This window comes from Loxodonta africana, chromosome X, assembly GCF_030014295.1.
Source record: "Loxodonta africana isolate mLoxAfr1 chromosome X, mLoxAfr1.hap2, whole genome shotgun sequence".
In the NCBI taxonomy this organism is placed as follows: Eukaryota; Metazoa; Chordata; class Mammalia; order Proboscidea; family Elephantidae; genus Loxodonta; species Loxodonta africana.
The window spans coordinates 26,981,725-26,993,902 of NC_087369.1; the positions used below are offsets into that span (position 1 = coordinate 26,981,725).

The 12,178-nt window shown below is 39.8% G+C and overlaps 1 protein-coding gene across 1 annotated transcript in view; it reads left to right on the plus strand.

Moving 5' to 3' along the window:
* Positions 1 to 12,178, plus strand: part of POLA1 (DNA polymerase alpha 1, catalytic subunit) — a 318,421-nt gene that overhangs the window by 241,950 nt on the left and 64,293 nt on the right. The window contains exon 36 of the mRNA XM_010595733.3: positions 8,446 to 8,542. Within this exon, the coding sequence (XP_010594035.1) occupies positions 8,446 to 8,542 (97 nt within the window). The remainder of the gene's footprint in view (positions 1 to 8,445; positions 8,543 to 12,178) is intronic.

A 12,178-nucleotide genomic window follows, 5' to 3' on the forward strand; every position in this document is an offset into this window, starting at 1 on the left:
ATGACAGAAACATTGACCAATGGAACAGAAGTGAGAGCCCAGATGTAAATCCATCCACCATTTTTTTCCAAATGAGATTTTTTTTAAATAATTTTTATTGAGCTTTAAGTGAACGTTTACAAATCAAGTCAGTCTGTCACATATAAACTTATATACACCTTACTACATACTCCCGTTTACTCTCCCCCTAATGAGTCAGCCCTTCCAGTCTATCCTTTTGTGACAATTTTGCCAGTTTCTAACCCTCTCTACCCTCCCATCTCCCCTCCAGACAGGAGATGCCAACACAGTCTCAAGTGTCCACCTGATACAAGTAGCTCACTCTTCATCAGCATCTCTCTCCTACCCATTGTCCAGTCCCTTCCATGTCTGATGGGTTGTCTTCGGGAATGGTTCCTGTCCTGGGCCAACAGAAGGTTTGGGGACCATGACCGCCGGGATTCCTCTAGTCTCAGTCAGACCATTAAGTCTGGTCTTTTTATGAGAATTTGGGGTCTGCATCCTACTGCTCTCCTGCTCCCTCAGGGGTTCTCCGTTGTGCTCCCTGTCAGGGCAGTCATCGGTTGTGGCCGGGCACCAACTAGTTCTTCTGGTCCCAAATGAGATTTCATGCAGATCCCCTGTCTATAAAAGAGACAAATGATATTTTTATCAATATAAATTTCTATTTGTAACATTTATTTATTCAGATCTGTCAGTGAGAACACCAGTTAATATGTCGGGGTCTTAAATGTCTTAAAATTTGGCAGGTAACATACGTGATTATCCATGTTTTTAATTTTTGAAAATAAATTTATACTTTAAAAATGAAATTAGAATCAAACATTTGGAAAGGCCCCTGATGGCACGAATGGATCACATATGAAAAACACTGATAGAGCCCTGCTGTCATCTACAGAACTTCTGTCTGCACATTTTACTTCTTTGATTTGCTGAGATTAATCTGAACTTGGTTGACTGTTTTGATACTTCCAGGTTTTAAAGGTTTCTCCTCCTGAAACAGATAGACATTTCTAGACCATCTTAAGCTTCCAGTGGATTCCAGGGTGATGACTTACAAACCTGTGCTTTTAAATTACTGTTTCTTCTGATGTTGAGGAACCTTTCGTTCCTTAGGCACAAAAGGCTTTTTCTAGTTTGAAACTTGTGTTTAAATTTTTGTTGTGTTGATACATGCTCACATGTAGGTGAGAGGACAGATTCAAATCTTTTCTTTTTGGCATGGGGTTAACCTAGAAATCTGACACTGGAAAAAAGAAAAACTTCTGGAGGGAGGGCAGTAAATTCAAGGTAGAGTCATACTTGTCCTCAGTCCTAGTGAAGGCCCCATGGCCAATATTTGGCTATTTCAACATCTGCAGTGTTGAAGCCAGTCCTGTCTCCTAAGATGGAAATTGCCATGTGCAAAATGACTTGGTAAAAAATGGTGTACATTCTATATAATCTTCTAACAGCAGAATGCGACCAGTGGCACTTCCCCTAAAAAAAAAAATAAATTACCCGAAATTTGCAGCACATTCATATTCAATTTCATCACAGCAGATGCTCATTAGTATGTTGTTATTAATTGGTATTCACTTTAGGTTTTGTTTAAAATGAAGATAATAATTAGGTTTTAATTACTGCATCATTCGGGGGGGGGTTGTCTGTGAGAAGAGGGAAAGAGTGAAATGCCTCTTAAAGCACTGAAATATTTCCTGATGCTTATTCAGCAACGTGTGTTGCCAAAGACTTTGAAAAACAACTTCATCTTTACAAAAAAAAAAAAAAAAAAAGGATTCCGAAATAAAATTACTGTGTTTTTTTTAAGCCCATCATTATCAAGATCTTGCTGTAAATTGTCTCTTTGATGGACATCCTGAATCAGATGATAATGTACGCTACCATTCTTCCTAATCAAATTGCCAAAAAGACTTCTTGGAAAAGTAACTCTCACAAGCGGCTGATTAATGAAGTGGTGGCAATGTTTTGTATTAGAACTAATTGAAGTAATCCAAATAAGTTATTTCTGTGGCCTATGGAAATAATTTCTTTTGCAAAGAAGTACAGTGGAGTTGGCAAACCAGTATTTTTCTCACCCTCTGTTGTCCCATATTTGCAAAAAAGCTAAATTCACATAGATATTGCAAATAAGATGGATAGAAAAACTAAGTAATTTAATTGAGTGGCAGGGAAAACAAGAAAGCTTATCTCAACCTTTTTATAATCAAGACTAATAATATAAGGCTTAAAGGTGTATGAAAATTGAGGGGTACTGGAATTCTAAAACTCTATCTTTATTAAGGAAACCCTGGTGGCGTAGTGGTTAAATGCTACGGCTGCTAACCAAAGGGTCGGCAGTTCGAATCCGCCAGGCGCTCCTTGGAAACTCTATGGGACAGTTCTACACTCGAGGGCACTGGGTGGTGTGTGGCGTGGTGATCTTTATTAAAACATTGGAGATATAGCAGTTTTTAATGCATTCATTAAAAAGGGCATTCGTGTTCAAGAGTTTAAACCTGTTGTTTAGACAAAACTTTCTGGAGCACTTTTCACGAGTGTGGCATTTACAAATCCAAACCCTCCAGAAGCTTACAGTCTAGTTTGGAAAGGTACGGGATCTATCATGTATCCACCATGTAGTGGGTGCCAGCTGTGGTGCTGGGTGTTTTCCGTATGGTACCTTGTCATCTTTATAACATTCTTGAGAGTTTGATTAGCCTCATTTTACAGATGAAGACATTGAGGTTTGAATAGGTTAATAAGCAGGTGGCCCAAGGTCTCCCAAGCCTATAATAGTAGAACTGAATTTCAAACCAGATTCAGTATGACTCTAAAGCCCAGAATCTTTCTACTGTTTCAGTCTGCCACGGGGAGATACACACAGGAACATTAGAAACCAATTGAAGGCACTAGTGTTGTGCCATTAGGCAATATGTACAGGCTAAATGAGAGGTGGGAGACAGGTGCAATGAACCCATTCCTTCCACAAGCATTCATTGAGGGCCCCCTGCACACCAGGCTCTGTACTAGACACTAGCAATACAGAGGGAACTACACATGGTCTCTGCCCTCTGGAGCTCCCATCCCAGGAGGCGTGAGGACAACCCAGGGTGTGAGCTCTGTGCTGGAGGAAAGTGGTATACCATGGGGACCTAAAGGAGAAGGTCTGTCTGGAGGAAAGTGAGCAAACCAAAACCTAGAGTCACAAAAGGCTTCCCAGAAGAGGTGATGACATAGGTAGAGACCGAGTGGATCTTTAAACATGGATGGAAGATGGATTGGCCTCAAAAGAAGGGCGGAATTGCTTGGCTCTGATGCCAAGGAGCGAAGGAGTGGGAGATGGTGGTGAGAGTGGTGGGTATGTGGCCAGGCTGGTGGTTGAGAATTATGTGGAGAACTCGCGAGAGTGAGCCCGAGGGATTGGAGCTCTGCTATGGGTGGGGAGGGTGCTAGTAGAGATTTTTCAGCAAAGGCTATCCTAAGCCAAGTCTCCATTTCTAGATATGAACCTCAGTCTCTGTCATTCTCTTTTGGGGCTTAGAGTTCTGCATCTGCTTCATGCTGTGATGCCTGGAGTAAACTGTATGAAGCCCCATTCACCTCTTGCAAAGTAATGGGGCTGAAGATACCTTCAATGTGTTGTAAAGTTATAGTCACCACTGGTTTATGTGTGCTGATAATAAAAGAGCAGTGATGTTTAATGACAAAAAATTCTTTTGGGATACGCTTTGGGGTTTTTGGCAGCACATTTTCCTTCCTGATTTGATATTGTTCAGGCTTCAACAGAATAAATTTGCCTTCTATGAGGATCTACCGTTGATGCTATGAGGAGCCAATCCTTGCATTTTCCAAGTCGTAAGAGAAAAAAAACTTGCGTTTAACATTTTGCTAGGTCATGAGCTCAGCTCTTCGTACATCAAGGAATTTAATTCAGGGGGTACTTCATGTTTGTTTTCAATTTGATAAAGAAGTAGTTTTAGCTAATTCTGCTCTGTCCCTACAAATGAGAGAGAGAAGCCTGGTTACATCCCTGTGCAGAGATCTTAGAAAGATAACGTGAAAGACTGTATATTGTCAAACCAAACCACTTCAAAAGAAAGTCATTTGAAAATTGGTACAACCACTTTGAAAAACAGTTTGGCGGTACCTATTAAAGTTGAACATTTCTACTGCTAGATATGAAGTCAACAGAAACGTGGACATATGTGCTTCAAAGACATGTACACAGCAGCACCATTCTTCATAGCCAAAAGAGTGGAAACCACTCAAATGCCCATTATTCATACAATGAATGAACTGATTGGGATGTATTAATTCAGTGGAATACTTCACAGCAATGAGAATAAACAGACTACTGCTACATGCAGCAACATGGATGAATCCCACAAACATAATGTTGAGCAAAAGAAACCAAACACAAGAGTACAAACTATGATTCCATGCCTATAAAGTTTTTTTAGAGGGGCAAATCTATCCTTTACCCTTGGGGGGGAGATGGGGAGTAGCTGGGAGGAGCACAAGGGGGGCCCTGGGGTGCTGGTAATGGTCTGTCTCTTGTTCTGGATGCCGATTACAGAGACGTGTTCCCTTAGTACATCGAACTCTGCGCTTATTTGTGCACTTTTTTATGTATAACTCAATAAAAAGAACCCCCCCCCCGAAAATACAAGTCAGGTTTAACGCTGCCCTGTGTTTTATGTAAAAGGGACAGTATAACCCATCCTAATCTTGAAGTAACTTGAGTGAACAAGCAAGCATCTTCTTCAAAAATGTTTCTCATGAAAACTCAGGCTATTTTGGTTAACGTAAATTCCTTTCTCTTGAGCCAGGTTGGAGGGATCAGAAGTCCATGGTTCTAAAAGTATCTCCAGTACAGCTAATTTGGAGCACAGCAATTCTCATCTGAGACTGCCTGCTAGAACTACCTAAAAAAAAACTATCTAGGGGCCCCTAAAAGTGCCCATCTCTAGCAGTTCATCCTGCGTTCTGATTTAGTTGTTCTGGGGGTGAAGCTCTCCAGGTGACTCCAGTGTACAGTCAGGTGAAGGACCACTGACATATAGAGCCTGATCAGAAATCTCAGGAGAGAGACTGGGTAACATAGACAGACGGAAACAGAACCACCCTTTCATCATAAAGGACTTTGGCTTGGACAGAGTATAAAGTTTGCATTATTTCTAATGTCATTTGATCACAGGATGCAGAAAGGATACATCAAAAACAATGGCATGAAAACATTTTCCTTTTCCCTTCATTTCCTCCACAGTATTTGCTAAGTGCCTCCTCTGTGCCAGGTATATCAAAGCAGACAATTCCTTCACTGCCCCAATGTATGTATGTATGTATGTGTGTGTGAGTGAGCCCATGGCCCACGCTTATTACTCTGTTAACACTCCGAGTAGCTAACTTGAATGCAGAGCGTGATACATACAGTAGCTATTTCAGCTCAGCATTGTCCTTATGAAATCATAATCGGCCACTTTGGTACATGATGTTCTAACTAGAAAGGAAGACTGAAAGAAGCCTAGGCACTGTGTCGAGTGCAATTTTCAAGGAAAGAGCAAGAAATCGAACATTTTAAACCAATAAGTGAAAGCTAGAGAGAGAAAGAAATGTTAAAATATCATCTTATTTTCTTGAAGTATTTTCCATCCAATCTTGTACAGTCAAAATGAGCATTTAAGTGTGGGGAAAAAAACCCGTGGAAGATCTCAGAGAAGACTAGAGGGTGTCAGGTTTCTTGATTAGAAGAATTTATCATCAAAGGCAAAAGAGAAAAGATGGTTAAGTTAAAAAAAAAAATCATCCAAGTGATCACAAATTAATGGTGCAAAATCAAGAAAACAAAAGTAGGTGGTATTTTTGTTCATTTGGACTGCAGTTCTCTCCATTTCATGCGTGTTCTTTAAAATCACTTAATTGTATTTGACATTGAAAATCTAATAGGGCCTTTTGTTTTCAACCAGTTTACTAATTGCAAAATATGTCAGGAATCAAAAGGGCAGGAGGTGTTGGTATATTTTTAAAAAAATATATAACTCCTTTTTAATTTTTTTTTCCCTATTTTCCTTATCCATTTAAGCAGTGACTTTCAATTAGCCTGCCTACTAATATCAGGTCACTAAACTCCATGGCTGACGCTTTATTCCTTCATGTGGCTTGTCACTCGTTTGCTTCAGTTGGCTGGCAAAGGTTGTTGTATATCCATTACCAGCAACACAGCACTTTGCATTTCTGAATTGACAAGCAGCTATATTGACCCAGTGCTTATTATGGGTCAACAGCTGCGTTAACCAACGGAAGGACTGAGGGGCAATTAAAATGAATTGGCAAAAATATATCTTCCTAATTTACTCCAATTTGTTATTTATGCTAACATTGTATGGCTTCTATGGTGACACTAAACAGAATGGACCCAATAATGGCAATTAACATAAAAATATAATGGCTAATCAAATTGACAGCAACTGTTTCTCATCATCTCGACACACAATACATTATCAAAACAAACTATTATGAAGGAGGTAATTTCAGTGTTCTATTCAACCTGCAGCATGTGTGCAGTCAGGGAGATGTGTACCAGCAATTACTGCTGAATCTAAAAAACTAAACAAATAACTTAATCGCTGTCGTCCTCCTTTTTTTCCCCCCAGGAAGCAGTAATCAGGATTTGCTAAAAATAACTGGTGTATAATAGTATAATGATGATGCATATTGTAGAATAGCTAATAAGAAATAAAACAGGCTCCTAGGTGTATACTGTTGAAAATAGGTTCAGGTAAAGAGAGACTCATGGAAGGAATGCACACACAAAAAGACAATAGCCCTGGCTGATGAATAGCTCCATGTGGGTTTATGCCTGTAGCCTAATATTTATAGATACCATTTGTAATGGCCAAAGAAGTTTAAAATACACTAAATTTAGTAGCAGATTTTCTAATGGAGTGGGCAGGAAGGTGACTCATGAGCTCTAATAACTGAATTTCAGCTACTTTGGCATCCAGTCAGGTTAACTATACTTTTTCGTCTTTGACAGCCAGGTAGGATCCTTGGATCTGATACTTGGTTACCCAAAGAGATTGCCTTCAAAAATAATGCTGTTTCCATACCCAGTTGTAGATAGTGGTTTTCCTTAAGTTCCCAGTCATATGCTAGTCTGTGGGTGCCCCCACCCCCCACCCTGCTGCATGAATTATACAAACAGCTTGGGTTTTATGGCCGTTCGTTCATTCGCTCACTCGTTCAATCAGCCAACATCTGTAGAGTGCTTACTGGGTGAGTTAGCCGTATACTCATCATTGGTGCCCAGCCTGGCACACAGTAGATACTCAAGTGATGTTGTTTAAATTGCATGTTAATCAGAAGCAGCAAGCGAGAACTGGTAATGGCTTTGTCATTTGAGCGTTCCATTTGAAAAGTTGTGAGGGTTTAGTTGTTTCATCTTGGTAGGACCCCCTCAAAGAAAACACCAAAGCTATAGCTCATTATCCTAAGTATCTAGTGCCATGGGAAGAAAGTTACTAGGGCAGTTCACTTTAAATAAATAGATGCACACTTGAATGTGATTCACCAAATAATCCTCACTTCGGTTATCGAATTGGTGCATGTGTTTTTTTTCCTATACAGGGCGGGGTAACAGTTGCTTGGGAGAATACACAGTGACTCTAGATAACCTCAGGAACGGCAGTGTTTGGTATATGTTCACTATACTATGTTTGCCCTGTGAGCAATAGTTCATGCATGTCTCCTATGCTTTGTTAAATTAGATCTAGCCAGTCATCAAACATTTGTTGTGATGTGGGTAGGATAGAGAACCTTGGTCATTTCATTTCACCTGGTACTTTTCAGAAGTCATACATTGCCCACTTAGGATTGGTACAGAACAAGTTGTCAAGGTATTACTCAAATCTGTGCTTAATTCACAACATTGTGTCTGTGAGCCAGTCCTTGACAAAGGCAATGGATTGTCACCACAAGTCATAAAATTGGGCTCATAGTATGTGTTAAACAGTTGCCAAAAATTGTTTAACTTCCTGCTAGCATGGACAAGTCCCAGTTAGGAAGCATAGTGCCACTTTTCCCAATTAACAGTGCAAATTGTCAGGGGTGCATAGGAACTTGCAATTTGATAAAATCAGTTTTTTGACAGCAGGGGTAATCAGTCTGCAGCTTCGCAAGTAGTAATCTATGATCAAAGTGGCAGGATTTCCCCTGGATTATGTGTATGTATGCTATACAAGGGGGACAAACCATTCGTATGATTCCCTTCTTCTCACCCACCTCTCTTCTTAAAAATATGCTGCTTACTCTAGAAGTTGGAATTAGGGAATACCTCCACTGAGGAGAAAAAAAAATTTTTTTTTTCTTTCCACTGAGAGTGATCTCCATCTCCCCGCCCCCCCCCCCGTGGTAGTATTTATTTATTTATTTATGTATTTATGTATTTATTTTGTTATATTGCAGTATTCTGACAAGTCCCTGTATACCCAGCTGTGCTTTTACCGGTACATTTTTGATGTGGACTGTGCACTGGAGAAACTTATTACCGATCATGAGAAAGGTACGTTAAAACACTGTAATTACCTTTGAGTTTAAAGTAGAAATTTGCATCATAAAAGCCAGACCTACTGTGTCAGGCTGTTGGTGCAGCATCACATTGCTGTCTCAGAAGCAGGCCGTGGGGGCCATTGTGAACACGGATCCCCTGCAAAGAGGGGTGGTGGTGTAGGAATCCCCAGCTTTGGCCCCCACAGCCTGTCTCACACATTGTTCTCTATTAAAGCTGGGCTGTGGGGGAGGAACAGTACAAAAAAGACCCTTTAAATGCTATATTTTCAAAATGCTATTTTCTATAGAGTTTAGTAATTGTAATAAAGTAAGAATAGGCAATGTGATTATTGGGCCTACAAAAACCGGATATTACCACAAAAAAATAGACCCGGAGTATATCTCTGCTGTTCACTGAAAGCCTAGGTTCATTTTGAAGAGGGACGGGGTGGAGTTCTTTTATTGACTCCATCCTTAACAAGTGCATAGGCGCCTCAGCCCATATGATCAGGTGCCGCCTGTAACCCTCTGCACCCGGCGTTTCCTTATACGAGACATTCAGGCACGGTAGGACTTAATGGGTCTGGGGAAAGCTCTGTTACATAACTTAAAGTATTTGAAAATGTCATGACAAGTGCATGTTTTTTTCTCCTACCTGAAAATCACATTGACAACTTTTCTATTACCTGTAAAAAATAAAACAGGCAAATGTACACATTTTTCTTATTAGTTACCTACAGAGTGTTTGTTTATGTTGTTTGTCAGTGAATATCAATTCAAGATTTTCTTGGTCGGTATTAGGGCCGGAGGCAACCTCTGCAGCATATGAAAACCTACAAATACTGCTGGATTTCCTCACGTAAGAGTCCCCATGCAGTAGGTCCCAGCATTTTCTGTATTTCTGGGGAGGCTTTCATGCAGGGTTGTTTTTTTGTTTGTTTGTTTGTTTGTTTGCCCAAAAACCTTAGAATAAGAGATGTCCATTAGTTATTTTCAAAAGCACTGAAATCTTCTGCCCTTGGTTTGGTCTTACTGTTTTCAATTCCAATTGTAATTGACTTCAGGTTTTTCCATCTACAAGATAAGGTAGAAATTATAAGTTTAAAAAATGCTTAGAATTACTTGGGTTTGCAGTCCTTGGATATGAAGCTATTTTAAGACTCATGAAAGAGTTGGTTTGAATATTAGTATCTTGTCTTTAGATGTTCAACAAGAACTTGGGCATATTTTCAGTGAATAGATAAAATCTATAAAAAACCTGAACCTGTTGCCGTCGAGTCGATTCCACCTCATAGCGACCCTATAGGACAGAGTAGAACTGCCCCATAGGGTTTCCAAGAAGCACCTGGTGGATTCGAACTGCCACCCTTTTGGTTAGCAGCCATAGCACTTAACCACCACGCCAACAGGGTTTCCAGATAAAATCTGTAGAAAGAAATTCCTTTAGGCCGTTAATAACTAGGCTTTAGAAATTCCATTCATTGCTAATGTCCAGCCCACATTTACTTGTCATTAATAATTGTTTTTCTTTTACTCCCAAGGGCCGTCCTTTTTAAGGCAGTTATGAGTTGAGAAAATTAAATACTGATTCCCTGATGAGTACATTGTCTATTTCTATCAGATCTGTTACATCCTTTTGGGTATCAGCGTAAGGGGGAAGCCCCTTTACTTCTTCCAGAATCTCACCATCCTAGATTGTTCCCTAGATGTTCTTAGGCTCTCAGGAGATAGAATCGTCTTCTGGTCATCTCCAGAATTCTTATATTTGAGACTGAATCATTTTTTCATGATCAGTAGTTTTCAAAAAGTCCCATGACTCTTGGAGACTAGAAGGAGTAATTTGGAAAGTCACTGGAGACTTACCCCGCTTAGAGAACATCACAGAGAATGCACATTGCTTCCCTGGACAGGAAGAAGGAATAGAGTGGCCGCTTGGAAGAGTCTTGCTTGACAAAAGGGGAGAAGTATTGACAGTATCTGTACACTCACATGATTTACTGTCTTTCCATTTCACTAGTTTAAGAATCAGGACACTTTTTTGTTTGCTTCTGATAAGTACACGACCCAGCAACTCAGGGCAAAAATGGCACTAAGTGAAAGTATTTCTGGGTTCTTTTGTATGTCAGAAGGCTAAAGGAAATAAAGCGAGAGAAGGGTACAAAAGGTATGTATCTGACAGAAGAAACTGCATGAAATGTTCCCAAAGCCTTTCATTTTACTTACGGAATTTTAACTATTGAAACTATTTTCCCTTTGAGCTTCCATCTGCTTATTTGCTATTCCTAAATTACAGTTTAGGAATGAGTGAATTACATAGTTGGGATTTACCTGCTCGGAGTGTTTTCAGATCATTCTGTAATGCTAAATGATGTTAGGGTGTTCATTAGTGGTGCGATATAAACTGAAGCTTGGGGTCGTGCTTACCTCTGGTCCCAGAACAGAGGTTCACGTGGCATTTGATAAACTCTCTCCCAGGAGTAACATGTTTAAAATCCAAATCTGTAGCTCCTGCACTCAGAGATCCTAACTCGGAAGGTGTGTGGTAGAGCTTAGGAAGTTAGATTTTTTTAGAATGGTCCCTGGATAATTCTGACGTGCCACCAAATTTCAAAAGCCCTGGCTGGATACTCTGGAACAGTTGGACGGTTCTAAATAAAAGAGAACTGAATATAGCTCGTAGTCCATCCCAGGAACAGTTCTATAAATTTCAATTCATGTAACATATATGTAAAGTTCATTTCTCACTTTGTAAGTTAGAGTGAGATACTCTCTTCTGATGTGCTGTTTAACGGACCTGCTATAAAAATGAATTTTAAATCTGTGGGATCCAGGAGGCCAAATATGTTTATCCAATTTGGACTAAGGCCAGAACACCAGTAGATGTTAACATCAAAAGTCCTGTGAAAAATGACAGTCATTACACACAGTTACATTATTGAGAATGGCATCTAAGTGTCGTCTGTCAACAAGGACCCTGTAACGGGCATGCGAAGTATTGACTGTAGACTCTCTTTTACTGTCAGTACCTAGCAACATTTCCTTTGCTAAGATTGTTTTACCATTTCCATCATAAAGCCCATATTTTCAGGGTTGTAACCGGGTGGTGGTTTTAATTTTTGTTTGAAACGTGGCAATTTGACTTGGAAGAAACACGTACAAATTATTTGAAAGAGGTTTATTTATTTTTATGGTGGAAAGTAGCTCTTATCGAAGCTTTTTCCTGCGCTTGGCTTTCAAACGAAGGCTTACAGGCCATTAGTCCATAATGTGAATTAACCCCATTTGGTATTTTTCCCTTTCCCTTAAAATGATAAAGGTGTTTACTGCATTTTTCTGTAACTACATAACATTTTAAAAATCTTATTTTTATGGGGCTTTGGTATTATTATTATTATTATTGTAACTGCTTCAGAATGTACACAGATGGCATAATGGATCCAAAGGAGGTTTCAGAGGAACACAGGAGCAATATATAAAGTAAAAATCCTTCCTCGGAAGGGCAGCACGTAATGGTCCTACTTGCCTTTGCCTCATCCCGTGGCGGCCTGGCCTGAGTTGAGAGAAGGGAACGCTTTGAGGTGGAAGCAAATTCAGTTCAAATCTTTGCACCTTTGTCTAAATTAAGTCCATTTAAAAAATACAGGAGAGA